At 49.2% G+C, this 16,484-nt stretch overlaps 1 protein-coding gene across 2 annotated transcripts in view; it reads left to right on the top strand.

Moving 5' to 3' along the window:
- Positions 1-1,121: 1,121 nt before the first annotated feature.
- Positions 1,122-16,484, top strand: part of TRIB2 (tribbles pseudokinase 2) — a 29,181-nt gene continuing 13,818 nt past the window's right edge. The window contains exon 1 of one of the 2 annotated variants that reach the window (XM_069605947.1): positions 1,122-2,300. In XM_069605947.1, coding sequence (XP_069462048.1) covers positions 2,016-2,300 — 285 coding nt within the window. In that variant the 5' untranslated portion in view covers positions 1,122-2,015. Of the gene's footprint in view, positions 2,301-3,535; positions 4,515-16,484 lie in introns of those variants that run through there. The other variant, XM_069605948.1, reaches the window with a different exon arrangement.

The following is a 16,484-nucleotide window of genomic DNA, read 5'->3' as shown; positions in this document are numbered from 1 at the left end:
TCACACCGCTAAGCTAAAAGTACGATTTTATTGTTACATTGTTGAAAACGTGCTGAAATCCAGGGCACAGCTGTCTGCGTTGCTCATCTTGTGTGATCCACGCAGTCAAGAGTATCTTCAAAGCACGCCAGGTAGAGACGAGGGTGTTTGTGAGTCAAAACACAGCACGGTGCCCTTCCTGGAAAGAGCTGGAAACACCGGCTGTCTCCTGCGAACACACATTCCTTTTATTCTGCAGGCCTTACGCATTACCGGTTGTATCCCTGTTTTGGCGTCGCTACAAATTACACAATCTTTGTATAAGGAGTTTTTTTGAAGCTGCTGGTTTGAGGATTAGCGATTAAACCGAGCCTCGAGGCAGAGGAACTCCTCCCACATAATTGCATACATTGAAGAATACGCACTGTAAATATATCGGCGTTGCCAAGAAAAGGAGGAGTGGGGGACGTCTTCATTGAGAAAATTCACTCAGCAGTCAGACACCAAACCGCGTGCACACAGAATAAACGTGCAATTCTTTTTTTTTAATGCAATTGGCAGTTCTGCAAATGGGAAATATCTGACGGTTTCTTTACCACCAAATAATAAACACGACGTGTGTGCGGTGCTCTTTGGTGTAATGTCTACATAAAACCTCGTTGTAATTGCATTAACTGCAATGAATGTGCTGGAGGATAAATACACTGCGTCAGTTGTCATTGGCCGTGTCGCCACGTTTAATTCAAAAGATGAGGGTATCAGCCAAATAAGTGCAATTGGGTAGCAAGATACTCCGAATTCTCACAAAGGTTAACAGTACCACTGCTAACACCCGTGGATATACATGGGAGAGCGTGGGGGGGTAATAAAGCGCAGCAACTTAAAAAGGTAGACCTAAACCCCAAAAATGTCATCACCTGTCCCTGACGAGGGATAAATCACAACGCGCTCGCTGCGGAGGGATATGTATGCACCACTCTTCTGCAAAGCAAGGAGAGAAAGTTCCTGGAAAATGAGAGCGTTCAGAAGGAAGCAGCGCCGGACAGGCCTTTGTGATCTCATAACAGCGGTTGGTCGAGAGACCGCTGACTGGCGGCTGTCTGAGCCAATAAGAGCAGAGGAGGGTGAGCCATGCTTTCCAATAGCAGCCCGTGGGCGGGCGCTGCAGACAGGGGGCTCTGTGTTCAGCGTGGTGCCGCTGACATTGAGTGGGGAGCCAGGCTCGGCGGCGCGTGGATCTCGGAGGCCCATTCATACTCCCGTACGCCTGCGGAGATGATGTCTTGCTGAGAGGGATCGGCTCGGCCATCCCTTTACTCAATCCCTCCGTGTTAGACGAAGGGAAAAAGGGACCAAGATAAGTCATCTCAACCCCTGGACAAGTGAACGCCCGGAGCATCCTTGGCTGTTTTGTTTGTCTGCATCAGTGGGGCAGTCCGAGCACAAAGAAGCGTTAGCATTCTTAACCCCCCCCCCCACCACTGTCTCTGGTTTCACCACAAATCCCTAGGAGACAACATCCTCCAGCATTTCCCCCACCCCCCCACACCCCACCCCGGTGTGCACGGGAATTAAATGTCCCTTTCTGCTCGGTTCCTGCAGCCGGCCGCGGTGAACCGAATGCCCCCCGTCTTTTTCTGCTCCGTTTGTTGCACGGCCTTGACGTTTGGAAGAGCTGAGGCGCCACCTACAGACCAGAGGCAGATCGCCGCGTCCGCTGCAGGAGTCCCACAGTCTGGCATTATGCAGCACTGACCCCCGCCACCAGCCCCCCCCCCGCTGCATCACCTGGACATTTGGGGGTTATTATTTTTCGTGCATTTTACTGGACCTCCGTGGATCTTCACTGCAACCGCAGCGTGCAATTGAAATTAACTCCTGGCTCTTGCTTACGCAATTCCCACATCTGCAGTGCACCCCGGTGGGAGAACGCTGGGGGGGCTTCTAGAACTGTTATTGTTTCAAAGGGTGGGCGACAACAAAAGTATCCGTTTCATTGCCTCTGGACGGCCGACCGCAGCGCTGCCGGCGTCCCCATGAGCATACCATGGCCCACCCCCCTGCTCGTCTTGCCGCGGTGTGGGAGGCCGCGGGCCGGCCACAAGGCGCAGCCGCCCGAGCTCGAGGAGGCCTCCGCGGCGGCCGTTCGCTCCCCCGACGCCTTCAGCCCCAACCTCGGTTCGCCCAGCCCGCCCGAGAGCCCCAGCTCGCCGCATGGCGTGGCCTCGCGCATTGGCAGCTACCTGCTGCTGGAGCCGCTGGAGGGGGACCGCGCTTTCCGGGCCGTGCAGCAGCACAGCGGGCATCAGCTGCTCTGCAAGGTGAGTGCGCGGCGGGGGGCATTACTGGGGGGGGGTGAGGGGGGCAGGTGCTGTGTGCAGAGGGGTGGCTTGGTCTATTCCCCGCGTTCTCGTGGGGCTGGGGGCAGTGGTATGTTTGGGGTACACTTTAGCGCTGCATGCCGTGTGTCTGCGGGTTGGTGTTTAGGGGAGAAAGACTAGAGGGAACACTCGATTTTGCAAATTTGTGACTTGGGAGCTGGTAGAATAATATGGGGTTCACTGTACTGGGTTGTTTTGTCTGCGTACTGGGTTGTTTTGTCTGCAACATAGTGTGTGTGTGTATTTGTGTTCTCTCCACTACACTGTTCGTTTGGATAACAAGCTAATCCAGCTTCTTTACAATGGCTGATAACAGTAACCAATACTTTGAGGATACTGCCAGGCGTGGCGCCAACGATCCAGGCACTTTTCGGGGTGCCAGCCTGTTGATCACTGCAGGCAATCGTTAAACGGAATTCAGTATTTACATCGGGCAAAGCAATCGCCGTCTGCCACTCTTGGCGCTTTGTTTCTGGACTGGAGCCAGCGTGCCTTTGTTCCTCCGGCGCATGGAGCGGATACCACGTTCTGAGAAATCCACCGACCCCGCGTGGTATAAACAAAGACCAGGGGGAGGTTGCGACGTTGCACGTGTGTTGTGCTTCTTTTGTGTCTTGGAGAGGGGGATTATGGGTGGGCGCCCTCGTGCTCCTGCTGTGATGGGAACAAAGCTGCAGTATGTGTGTGTACTAATACTAGCGCTGCAGTGACTTTTTGTTGTGACCTGCTGCCCCCTCCCCATTAATGTGCTTCGAGCATCAGTTTAACTTTCTTGCATCATTTCATGCAAATTGAGGTTACTTTAAGTGGGATAAAGGTCGCAGCGTTCTTTGTAAAACACCTAGCAGTTTTCATTTATATGACCGTTTCAAAGCACACCTAAACTAGTACCGTAGATCTCTATAATGTAATACATGACGGTCGCCATTAAAAGGCACAGTAGGCGTTGTGTATGAACGCAAACTTAGATTATGCAGCTAAGTACATGTGAACGATGCATAGCTTCTAGACACGCAAGGCTTATTGGTTAACACTAACCCGGAGCGCGGACTGGCTGAGTTTACTGCATTGCTATCAACTTGCAGTTCATCGTGTGCAACCGTTTAACGCAATCCCTGCTCTGCCACCCGCAGGAGGGGTGCATGCCTGAGCGTATTGCCCCCACAGGGCCGCCTCTCCCATGTCTCCAGGCTTCCACGCACACCAGCGCTGCTGTCGTGTGTGTGATTCATGGCCTCCGCCCGCAGGAGGGAATCCCCGCGCTCATCTCACCCGCCTTCGCCCTCAGCCTTTGTTCCGCGTTCCCGCGGGTGCGGGTTAAGCTGAGTGCATGCAATCAAGCCACCTTGATCCGGGCCTGCCACCGCACGCACAATGCCGCCTCGTCACGATCGCTGTCGGAAGCCCGGCATGCGCCGGCCAGCCCGTGCCACAGCCTCGAACCAACAGGACCTGTGTGGCCACGGGCGGATCTGTGTGAAGGCCAAGAACAAAAGCCGTCCTAAAGCGCTGGGTCCAGTCCAGTGCCTCTGCATCCGGGCTGGATGGGCGCTGTGACTCAGAGCCTCTACAAAGCAGTCGGGCCAATATAGCTGTGTGGCAAAGCAGACCTACCCTCTTGTTGCAAACGGGCATCCCCTTTCCTAAAGCATTGTGAATAGTGCACCTTTGCTTACGATTTTGTTTCGGATTCATTTTTAACACGTCTTGCATATGTCGACTGTTCTGGCTCTAGAGCTCACACGATTCTTTTCCGGTGGTGCTTCCCATTAATATCAATGTCTAGCAGTATCGTGGCCTAATGCATGCAGACCCCCGTGGTTCAGCTTCCTATCTGCAGTTACACGGCGTCCAGCTAGTGTGAGACGCACCACTTTGCACCCATGACCTGGCCAGTAAACAGTTTTTCTGCCCGATCTGCAAATCGCCACACGTCGGAGGAATGGGGGCTGTAAAATGTGGACTTTTCGGTATGATGGTTAGAAATGCCACCTGGAAATCGTAGCCTACCAACAAACAGGCCGTTGTAGGATGATGGTGTCATATCTACCGCAGTAACTGAATATCCTGCAGGCCATCCGCTAGAGCCCTGCGGCATGACTGACCGACCAGCCTCGGTTTCCACTGCTTTGTGTAATAACGAGACCTCCACAGGTAAGTTATTAAGTCTTTATTATCAAACCCGAACGCCGTACATATCTCTTCCCTGCTCCTTTCACTCTCCCTCCACCAACCGTCCCCCCCGAACCTTAACCCCTCAACATTCTATCGTAGAACCTTAGATAAGAGCTCGCGGAAGCACGAGCAACTACTACACATCTCCCCCTGTAAACCTCCATAATGAACATTCATTAATTATGAACATAGGTAAGGTAAGGTAGGACAGAAAGAATCCTTAATATGCAATAAGAGGCATATTTATCTATATGGAACATTGATAATGATTACAGTCCAAGCATTAATCATCTGCAAATTCTAAAACAAAATCCTTGTATTTGGCTGGAATATTCTTTATACGGTTTGGGCGATTATTCACTTGATTGGAGGACTCCGCAAGGGCAGAGTTTCCACACTGTCCCCTTCCGTGTGGAACTATGCTTGCATTATCTGATGCAAGCACTGACAACTCCTCTGCAACCCTTACATCCACACCAGTCAAACCAAAAGCACCTTTATCAGAATCACACTCAGAATGTACATCCATCCCTTTAGCATCATGAGCTCCTTCTAATGGCACAACATCATCACTTTCCGAGGCAGACGCCTGCCTCCTACCATGCCCCACCCGAGCATCCTCCCCAACCAGCACAGCCATATCCTTATCCCTCTCTAGGGGAACCACATCCTCAGAGGCATAATCTGGATCAACTCTTATTGTATCACCACCTCCCTCACAACACAGTTCCTTAGTCCCCGCCAGCTTTCCCTTAACAAGGACCACCCTCCTCAAACTCCATCTGGTACCATCTTGCAATTTAACGTATCCATGACCTACTTTGGTCACAATTTTTGGTTCCATAAATTTGGACAAACCCTTTGCTATAAATCTTGGATTTTTCACCACTACAAGATCACCAATTTGTACACGCAGGGGTTTCTTTTTTTTAAGCTGAGATTCCCAAAAACTGGATTGTTTAACACGCACCTTGTCAAGAACCTCCTGCATGTTGATGCGACTTTGTACACCACCCCCAAGAGCGGCCACCCTTAGTTTAGATCCTGGTTTTCTCCCTCTCATTAACTCAAAAGGAGACACTCCAGTAAAGGAAGAAGGGGTAACCCTATAGGCTTTTAGAGCTTCAGTCACCACACTGCACCACGGCAAACCATTTGCGATGGCCAACTGAACTGCCCCCTTCACAAACCTGTTCATCCGTTCAACTAATCCATTGGCCTCTGGATTGTACAAAGCCACTTTATGGTGACGAATTCCTAGTTTGAAGAAGAACTCTTGCATGGTGACTGATACAAATTGGGGACCATTATCTGAGACTATTCCAGCCGGAACCCCTTCCCTGTCAAACACTGCTGACAAGAAGTCAATCACCTTCTCAGTGGTGACCGAGGACAAGGCCGTGGCCTCCACCCACCTAGAGGTATAGTCCACTAACACCACAAAATATCTGAAACCTCCACCCAAGGTGTCCATGGGACCCATAATATCTACTGCCACTTTTGACCACACCTCTTGCGGCACTTCCACAGGCTGTACGGGTTGGGGCGACGTTGTCTTACTTTTATCACTGACTGAACAAGCCATGCAATCCTTAACTACCTTCTCAACCTCCTCATCCATCTTGGGCCACCAATACCCTTCTCTCAGCCTTCTTTTCGTCATGGATCTCCCGAGATGCCCTTCATGAGCCAACTCCACCAACTTGGCCTTAAGAGATTCAGGTGGTATTAACCTGGTACCCCTGGCAATGCCCCACGGACCTTCAGACAACTCTGTCCATACTTGTCCGAACGACTTGTCCAATTCATCCTTGCCTGCACCTGTAGTAAGAGCAGTCTTGATTTTGTTCAACACAGGGTCCATCGCACATTCTCTACCCCATTCCTGCTCATTTACTGCCGGAAACACTTTGGCCACCAACACATATTCATCACTCATCACAGCCTGTTTTGAGTTTTCCGCACTTACATCATGCCGGGGAAAACGAGATAGACCATCTGCAACCATATTTTTACTGCCAGGTAAGTACTCCACCTTAAAATTATACTCATTCATGTCCGCCATCCAGCGCATCACTCTAGACGATGCCTGGAACAAACCCTTAGATGTCAAAACATGCACTAGGGGTTTATGATCGGTGCGTAATGTGTATTCTACTCCCCACAAGAATGTTCTAAAATGTTTGGATGCCCAGACAGCTGCCAAGGCCTCCCTCTCTATGACAGCATATCTACGTTCTGCTTCACTAAGAACCCTAGATGCAAAAGCAATGGGGCGATACGATCCATCAAAACACTGTTCAAGAACTGCCCCTACACCATACTCACTAGCATCCACTGTCAAAACCGTCTTCCTAGATGGAGAAAAGGAAGCTAACGATGGAGCCTGGTCCACTTGAGCCTTCAAGCCTTCAAATTCTAGCTGGCATGCCCCTGACCACTCAAAATGTACGCCCTTTTTGAGCAACGCTCTCATGGCCACAGTCTTGTCGGAGTACGTGGGAATAAACCTACTATAATATTCGGCCAATCCCAAAAACGACCGTAATTGGTCCTTACTGGTGGGTGGAGATACTTCACATAACGCCTTCACCAACTCAGCCTTGGGATGTATCCCCTTGGCATCCAGGGTGTGTCCTAAATAAGTCACACTCTCCACCCCTATCTTACACTTACTTAATTTGACCGTCAAACCACTCTTCTCCAAAATGCCCAAAACTCGTAGAATCCTTTCATTGTGTTCCTCACGAGACCTGCCCCACACCAAGATATCGTCCTGGAAATATTCCACACCATCCACCCCGCAAAACAACTTTTGCATCACCCGCTGGAAAACAGCGGAGGCGGATGCCAAACCAAATGGCATACGCCGGAAACGGAAAGCTCCAAATGGCGTAATGAACGATGTAAGAGGTCGTGATTCAATGTGCAAATCCACCTGGTGATAGGCAGATGACAAATCTAAGGTGGAGAAACAAGATGCCCCTCCCACAAGTGAAAGCATTTCCTGTATATTCGGTAAGGGATGCCTGTCTATCCAGATACTTGAATTCAAATCTCTTAGGTCAACACACATCCTCATACCACCATCATTTTTACGTGCCAATACAACCGGGGCTAACCACTCTGATGACTCTACCTCCTCTATTACACCAGCTTCCATCAGCTTTTTAAGTTCTGTCTGAAGACTTTCACGTGCCATGATTGGTACACGCCTAACTCTGTGCACAACGGGAACGGCATTCCTCTTGAGCACGATCTTGTGTGAGAAACCCCGCAACTTGCCCAGGACGGAGGAGAAAACTGATGGAAATTTCTTTTGGAGATTATCGGCTGACACCACACTTCCCTCACGCAAACTACCTTCTCTTTCCTTGCTTACGCACAAAACCGGGACAGCTTTGCCTGGTCGAATCTCCATCTCTAGAGCAGCCTGCTCCTCCCACCCAATAACCGGATCGCCCTTACAAGCTACATACAGTTTTCCTCTGGCTTTTCTGCCATGAAATTCAATTTCAACCCACTCATATCCCAATACTTTAATTGGAACACGGCCATACGCACAAGGATTAATATCAGACGGGTTAAGACTAGACACCTCCTTATGGAACTTAGATTTATACATCTCAGGAGATATCATAGTGTATGGAGAACCCGTGTCAACCAACACACTGAGTGGAACTCCATTCACATTAAGAGTAGCCCACGCACTTTTTCCCGACGGTCCCACACTCAACAGTGCACCTTCTTTTGGAAGCAAATCCGCCCTAGCAGAAGGACTAACATATCCTACAACAGTTACATTGTTATCATCTTCTTCGGGGTCCACCATCCGCACCACTTCCTTCTGTGGTATAGCCTTACACATGCGGGCAAAATGTCCTCTTCCCTTGCACTTTCTGCACACAACGGCAGAAGCAGGACATTCCCTTGCACCCGCAATATGACCCCTCCAACCGCATTTCTTGCAGAATTCTCTGCTATTCGGCGTGACTCTTTGATCCTTGTCCCTGGCTCGACTTTCTTCATTTTTGCGTGGCTGAACCATGTGTACAATGTCCGCCTTTTCCGTCACTTCTTTGACACTCTTCCTTGACTCCTCCAGGGCACGGGCTATTTCAATTACTTTCTCCAACGGAGGATCCTTCTCTGTCCACAACCTCTCCCTAACCTTCGAGTCACTAGTTCTCATCATGATCTGGTCACGAATGTATTCTTCTGCCATGCCCGTGAACTTACAAGTAGAAATGAGGGTGCGCAGTGCCGTCACATACGAATCAATGTTCTCGCCAGAACCTTGTGCCCTTGAAAAGAAATGATACCTCTCAAGCACAATGTTTGCTCTTTTGCCAAAACGTGTCTCAAGTTTTTTTAGAGCAGTCTCAAATGCCAAAATCACTGCCTGCCCCCCTTCACCATCTCCTTCTCCTGAAGACAAAGCCATAACATCCTGGCCCGGAAGGTGTCTGAACACCCTTAAACCCTCCGTACCAAGGCAATTGAGTAGGGTCGCTTCCTTGTCATCATCAGACATTCTGGAACCCCCTGACGCTCTCAGATATACTTTGAAAGTGTCCACCCAAAGCTCCCATGCAATGGGGGGCTCCCCCGGATTGGGGAGGAAGGCCGGAGGAGGACGTGCATTGCTGCGCTGCATAGTCACTGGATCCGACATAGCCACTGACTGAGGTCTATGCTATGAAACACCTGAACTCTCTGCGCTCTTCCGTGAATAACAATGTTTAAGTAACTTGTTCAACACGGCAGACTAGCAAGATGATTATTCCACCTTCACATATGCACAATACTGTTAAAGGCAGGCTCCAGTCACTTCCCTCCTCTATATTTTGTAGCAAATAGAAAGCACAGTATCTCAATGCCAGCACACAAGTAGTTAACTTTCCTCTCCTTGCAGTTCGAGTAATATAGACACACCCACCCTTGAACAGGAAGCCTTCCGTTAACTTCCTATGTGGTGGGCGGAGCCGAACAACAGGGCATCCGTGTATAATTTGCGTCTTCACAGCTACGAAGAACGCCGGACTCTGCCCCCTCCCAGGGTCCTCCTCTCACCTGTGCCGCTCCCTAGTATTATTGTGCACCGCACGGCACTGTCGCACCCCGCCACAAGCCGCACTCGACCTCTTCCGGGAGCGCGGCTCGGCAGGATTCAAGCTTGACAGCGGCCGCTCAGCCGTGAACACGGCTGCACTCTTTGCGGTGTGCCGCGCTCGACCTCCTCTGGGAGCGCGGCCCGGCAGGATCCTCTGCTAGTGGCAGCGGCCGCTCAGCCGTAGCACGGCTGAACTCCTTGCCGTGTGCCGCGCTCGACCTCCTCCGGGAGCGCGGCTCGGCCGGCCGCTGAAGGCAAGTAGCGTTGGCCCAGCTGACACTTTTCACGCCGGGGCCCGCGCTCGACCTCGTCCGGGAGCGCAGCCCAGAAATCAGCTGAGGTACCGGATGATGTGTACGGCTGGCAAGGCGCGTGGGTCGGGTTTGAAGATCCTCGTCGCCAGTGTAATAACGAGACCTCCACAGGTAAGTTATTAAGTCTTTATTATCAAACCCGAACGCCGTACATATCTCTTCCCTGCTCCTTTCACTCTCCCTCCACCAACCGTCCCCCCCGAACCTTAACCCCTCAACATTCTATCGTAGAACCTTAGATAAGAGCTCGCGGAAGCACGAGCAACTACTACACTTTGCACAGTGCGTCGACATTGCAGAAACCTCTGGTGTGGCCCATGGCGGGGGTAGGTAGGTGGGGGGGGGGGGGTGTTTATGTGGCCTTTACGTGATTAGGTACCCCGTTCACAGGAAGCCACGGGAGTGGTGATATTGGCATGGCAGAGAAGGGATTGTTGTCCTAGCCCCGGACTGCAGAAACCCGGATTATGGCGTCTTTCATGTGCCGCGTGATTGGGAGCTACCAGTAGCGGCAGTGCACACGGGAACGGACACATTTTGGGGGTGGGTTTAGCGGAATGGTTCTGGGAAGCCTGGTCTCCCTTCAATTGGTCTCTGATGAGCATTGTGCCCTGAAACAGAGCAGTCTCTGGGGTGGGGCATGCTGCGTGTTTGGGGGAGGGGGGGTGGAATGGGCCTCTGATGGCAGCGTGTGTGAATGAATCTTGGAGCTTTCTTGGGGAATACATTAGTGTAATCATTGGCGGCATCTCATTTACCCCCCCACAATATTCTTTGAAACGTACAGGTGTCTAGCAAAAAGCAGTGCCCAATGAAGCATTTAATTGGAGGGAATTGCATGTTTCCCACGAAGATGGTCCTGTGACGGATCACGGCGACGGACCCTGCGTCAACAAAGGACTCTGAGACTTCCAAATTGTGGATTTTACAACTCACTTGCTATGTCTGGTACAACCCCATACTTTGCAATAGTTAGGAAGCGAAAATGCAAGACGAAACTACATCGGGTGTAAGTTACCAACCGCGAACAGCATCCATTTTCAAGTCTTTGCCAACAATATATGCCATTGTAAAAATTACCGTATACGACCATAGCTGGCTTTGCCAATAAAACATGCTGTGTCATAGTAACAAAACTTGTTGGACTGACTCTGCCAGTGCAGATCAGTATTTCCATATGCTAGGCAAGTTCAAAGCGTTCAATATAATTGTATTGCTTAAAGCGCGGGCCTAGCTCGAGAGCAACGGGGTGCTGCACCGAGTGTGGGTAGCCAGCATTTGGGCTGCCATATTTAGCACACTACTGTGAGGTATGTGCGCCCATTAGAATGAGTCCTTGGTCGGGTGTTGTTGAAGGATCCGATTTTCACAAATCTTTCAAAACATGGAGAGTTGTGGGGGCATTACAGCAGGATCAAGTTCCAGAGGGTGGGTGCATACAAGTCATTGTTTTTCCCTCGATGATAGTAAATGCTAAGAAAATGTGTACTGACCACACTCACCAGTGTTGCCCAGTTTAAATCTATCAAACAATCTGAAATTGATGGGGTCTTTAGTTTTGGCAGTCTGTTTTGAATTGGTCTTTGAGTGTAATATAGGATCATATGGAAACTAATCCACTGAGTTACGACTGCCACAAATCTGCTGCTGCTCCATAAATGGTTCCACCAGTACAAAACCACACACCAACCATTATGAAGAAAGAAAACCTGACCCACAGGCCCGATACCCGGCCAGACACTTGCATTTACTCTAATTCACGTGCACACATACAACCACAAACTCGGTACTCGGTGCAGCATGTAAGAGAGTGGTTCCAGGAGGCATGTGTGTTGGAGCCGGAGTGCACCCTTCATACCAACCCCTGAATGTTTGGGGGAGGGAGGGGGGAGTTCAAGAGCATCCGCTACATGCATTCAAGCTTTCATCCCCAGTGGGCCATACTAGACAGCAGAAGCGAAATGTCCTTGTCCTCGCATTGGCCTGTTAGGCTGCCCATCTGGTTTACTGTAAACTGTGGCAGGAATTTGTTTCTATTTGACCGGTAAAGCCACCCCAGGAGTGCCCCCTCAGTGGCTCCCTGCATGTGGGGTACCACTCAGTGTTTCAATGGGCTTGCTTGCCTCGTCCGTAAGTGGCCGGTAGAACCTCCGTCGCCCGTATGGATGAACCATCACTGGCAAAAGCAACATTCGGGGAGAGCTAATACAAACGCAACAGTTGCTTGTGACAGGCCAAGATCCATTTTGCTGTAGCAGTTGTTTTTGGAAACCTGAAGGCAGACTTATTTATTTTTTCTCCTAACATCTTGAAGTGCGCAGAGTGACTCTAGTTCAGTTCATGATGGCGATATTCATTATCGATACTGTGGTCAGGAAGCACTGAGCAGTCTGAGGAATCGAGATGCAAGAATTCCGAGAAGGCACCAGTAGGTGACTGTGATTTCTTCATTCTTCTGGTGCCCATGTTGGCCGTCGCAACCCTCACCCGTTGGGGCTCACAAGTCCCTTCTCTACATTGTGCTTCCCTGGACTCCTCTCCAGTCGCCGTTCCTACTAGCTGAGCCGCCAGTGCACTCGCCACCATTCCATTTGTGCATGGTACCTTGCCATAACATCACCGCACACCAGCGGCACATATCCTGCAGCCTTTTTTGTGTACTTCTAAATGGGCCTTTAGAACCTGCCCTGCTTTAGTTCATTCCTAGATGGCCAAAGCAATAGCCCCACCCCCACAGGTGATGAGGGTTTTCATGTTCTGTTGCACCCCATATCGAGCTTGGAGTGTGTCCCAAAGAAGTAATTGAGGGAAACCTGATATGTTTTAAGAAAGGGGTGGTGCTTCCTCGTCTCCCTCACAAAAGGAGTGGTCTGTGGGCAGTCCCTCTGTGACATCGGCTCTCAAGTCTAATGAACAGTAAAATTATTGTGGGTTCTTTAGTTTGACCCAGATATACTAACTGTCTATTTCACACACTTCTGTTCTGCACTCATTGTGGCTTCTACCACTGTCAGTAACTTCTTTCTTATTTCAGGAATGCTTCATCAGTAAAACGTGGTCTGCACATTACGGGTGTCACGGTATTGGTGTTATGGTGGTATGAAAACCTTGCCAAATGACGGTATATCATGGTTTTCTCGGTAGAGCAGGTGGAGTTAACTAATCTTAACAAATATGTTCTTAAAGGTCATAAATTGTCAGCATTTTGAAACTTGTCTGCACATTTTTAGCTGATCCTCCAGGAATCTTAGGCAGCTGCAGATTCGGTCTTTCATGGCACTCTTGATCAACTTGAATGAAAGAGTGACTAGTGGAAGTGTTAAAATGCACATCTTGAGCAATGAGCTTGCTGCTCAGTCACAGGTCATTGCTTAGAAATCTGCCTCGACCTGCATTATTTTGTAGTTGAGACGGAGGAATGCTTTCATGGGTGGTGTCACAAATCGAGGATAGAGCTGAGAACTATATCACTCCCATTACTCTGGATACTTCAAATTGAATGTAGAATCTGTCCTGCCTGCTTGAGTCTAGCGCTGTATGCGGAAGGCATGTGAAGGTTCAAGCAAACCAACAACTGTAGTGCCAATGTGTGTATCTATAAGGAGGGCAGTGGGGGCAGTTTATATACTAGCACAAAGCATTGATATGTCAAGTGCTCATGCACTCTATAGAGCTTTGTGGACATGCATCCAAAGGGTATCCAGTTCATTCCTCCTTTAATTCTTGAATGTGTAGTTCCTCATCTTTCAAATTGGTGGGGGAAACTACAAATCAGCTGATCTTTAACCTGACTCTACTGATCAGAGAAAGGGCGGTCATAGCATCGAAGCTGTGTTTACTAATTTGACCTCACTTTCCCTATGCTCTTGTCTGCCAAACGCCACATCCCACAGTGCAAGATCCAGAATGCTCAGCACTTGCTTACTGCAGCCTTTCCAAATCAGATTGAAAAGCTCACTTATTAGCTGCAGGCCTTAAAGCGGTATACCGGTATAAACAACATGACGGTTATTATAGTTGAATTAAGCTGTTGACGTTATCTATAACAGTACTCTGTTATACCCCTACTGCACATGTTTTATCTTGGTGTATTGGTTGGGTGATCAATGGTGGCTAAACTGGGGAAAATGGAGCATGCAGCAAAGGCAGAACCTTTTTGTTTCTTCAGGATGAGTGAATTCAATTTCTCAGTGCACATGTTCTTCAAGGCACAGCACGTCTCGGCACAGAAATCCCCCCCCCCCCCAGCTTTCCTCCTCAATCTACCCATTGCCATGCTTTCTTTCATTCCAGTGCTTTGAGGCACCTGTCTGCACTGCACACAGGGACACTGTATAAACCCCCATATTGTTGGCCTCAGAATGTTTCCCCTTCTTTATGGCCATCAATGGGTAAAAGATGCCTAGGGCAAAGCTGGAAGCTCAATGTTGACTGTTAACACGTTGGGAAGCTCTAAACTGCAGTGAGGGGATCCTGGTAGTGTCTTCTGTGGGACTGCAATGAGGGGGGAGGGGCTGTCCCCGTGTGACTTCATGAGTGAAGGGTGTCTGAGCAGACAACAGGACAGTGCAGTTTGGACTTTGTGCAGAGTAAGTGAAGCTGGTAGGATGCATACTGCTTTCATTTGATGTAAACACAGTGATGTAAATGGACCCAGGACAGAGAGGACCCTCCACCTTAACCCTCCATATGTTTGCCTCAGTTTATCCCCTCCTGGGAATGGAAGACTCCAAGCCCAGGATGACGAACTGTTGTGTGGGTGAAGAGCCAATGACGGATAACCCTTGAGGTGTGGGCTAGCTCATGCAGGACGAGGCACCCTGGAAAGGCTTTAAACATCGTTTTCTTTTTGTATTAATGACCGGGGTTCAGTAAGGCAAATATATAGTTAGTGCGGAGATTATTAGAAAGATGGCCTAATCTCTACAACCAGTGGAACTATTGCCTCCCGGCTCGTGTTTCGAGAGAATTATGCGAAGATGAAACGTGGAGCACTGACATCCCATCCCTAGAGTGTCTGTCTCGGTGTTGATGAGCAAGGCATGTTGCTCCACAAGCATCACACGAGGAGACTGACCAAGGCTTGTTTGCCCTTTGTGACCGGGGGCCGTCCGGATTTAATCCTCTACGTAGGGACAGTGTTGGCCCCACAGGTGGCCTGCTTTTGGTATTTTTGAGCTATGGTGGAAAGTAGGAAATCCTGGTTGTGGCCAGAGCTAGATGGAGACAATGGCAACAACCTGATCAATAGAGTTTACTGCTTTGGTTTCAGATAGTAGACTAATGCTACAGGCAGCACCCGGACAACAAACTCCAAAAGATATTGGGGGAGGGTGGGTTTTTAAAATATTTATTTTTAAGCCCTATCATGATCTCTTAGGTGGTATAAAGGGTTTGACATTGTTTGGAGCGGCTTAGCTCCTGCCCAAGGCCTGGAAATGCCTGGTTAGCTTGACACCAACAGCTACGGCTCCCCAAGCCAAATGCCGCAGCACTTGCACCTATCTGACATTAACCCTCTGTGGAGTTGCATTAAAAAGGTGCATTAGTAGTACATATCTAGCAGACTGGTTCAAAATGTCTGGGAATTTGTCCTTTCCACAAAGCTTGTTGCTTCTCGACTGGAAGTCAGATTTGTTGCATGCTATGTATTGGTACCCCTTCCGGCAGCAGAGGAATAGTGAGCAAGGTCATATCTCATATTAAAGGTGTCGGCAGAGCCAAAACTGTGACATCAAAGGGACAATAACAGATTAATGCAGTGAGAGATGTGATGTCAGTTATGATGTAACTGCAAAGGTAGGTAAAGGCTAAATGAGTAGTAGCAGAACGATTAAGAAACTGACAAATAGAAATAAAAGGAGACGTGATTTCACAGGAATTTAAAGACCTGTGAAGCAACGTGGCTAGACTCTGAGGATTCAATGCAAACAGTAATGGCATAAAATGAAGTGCAACGCAGCAATGGCAAGAGGTGTTCAAGACGTTCGTTTTTTGGGTGTATGTCAGTTTGGGGAGGGGGCGCAGCAATTTCCACATATTTTCAGGCACTTAATTCTTGAGACAATACTTGAATGGCTACTGGGTCACAATGAGCATCTCGTGGCCAGAGGAAAATATTGACTCCCAGGAGATCTTTCAGCTCCTGCTCCACAGTTTTGCCTCTCACCCCACTGGATCCACTCATGAATTATGCATGAATTGCTGACTTGCTGATTTTTACATCTATAATGCAAAACCTTGGTTATAATGAACTTAAAAAGCATGCTGCACATCCTCTTTGTAAGACTGGAGGGGGTTATCTGTACTCCTGCTCTCTATATGGCAGAGGAGAGGCACAGAGGACCCCAGCCAAGATTCTGTTGGTAGCAATGGGCTATCTGGCCTAGCTTCTCGGGAGGTGATGCAGGCTGGTAAGTACAGTGTAGTCCCCAGGTACCCACAAAGGAATGTCCACACACTATTAGTTAAAAGTCTTTAGATTTACACAATCGCAATAACTCTCTTTGTGCTCCGTTAATC

Source organism: Ambystoma mexicanum, chromosome 4p (genome assembly GCF_040938575.1).
Source record: "Ambystoma mexicanum isolate Mex_15411 chromosome 4p, UKY_AmexF1_1, whole genome shotgun sequence".
NCBI lineage: Eukaryota > Metazoa > Chordata > Amphibia > Caudata > Ambystomatidae > Ambystoma > Ambystoma mexicanum.
This window is presented reverse-complemented; position numbering and strand designations above follow the sequence as displayed.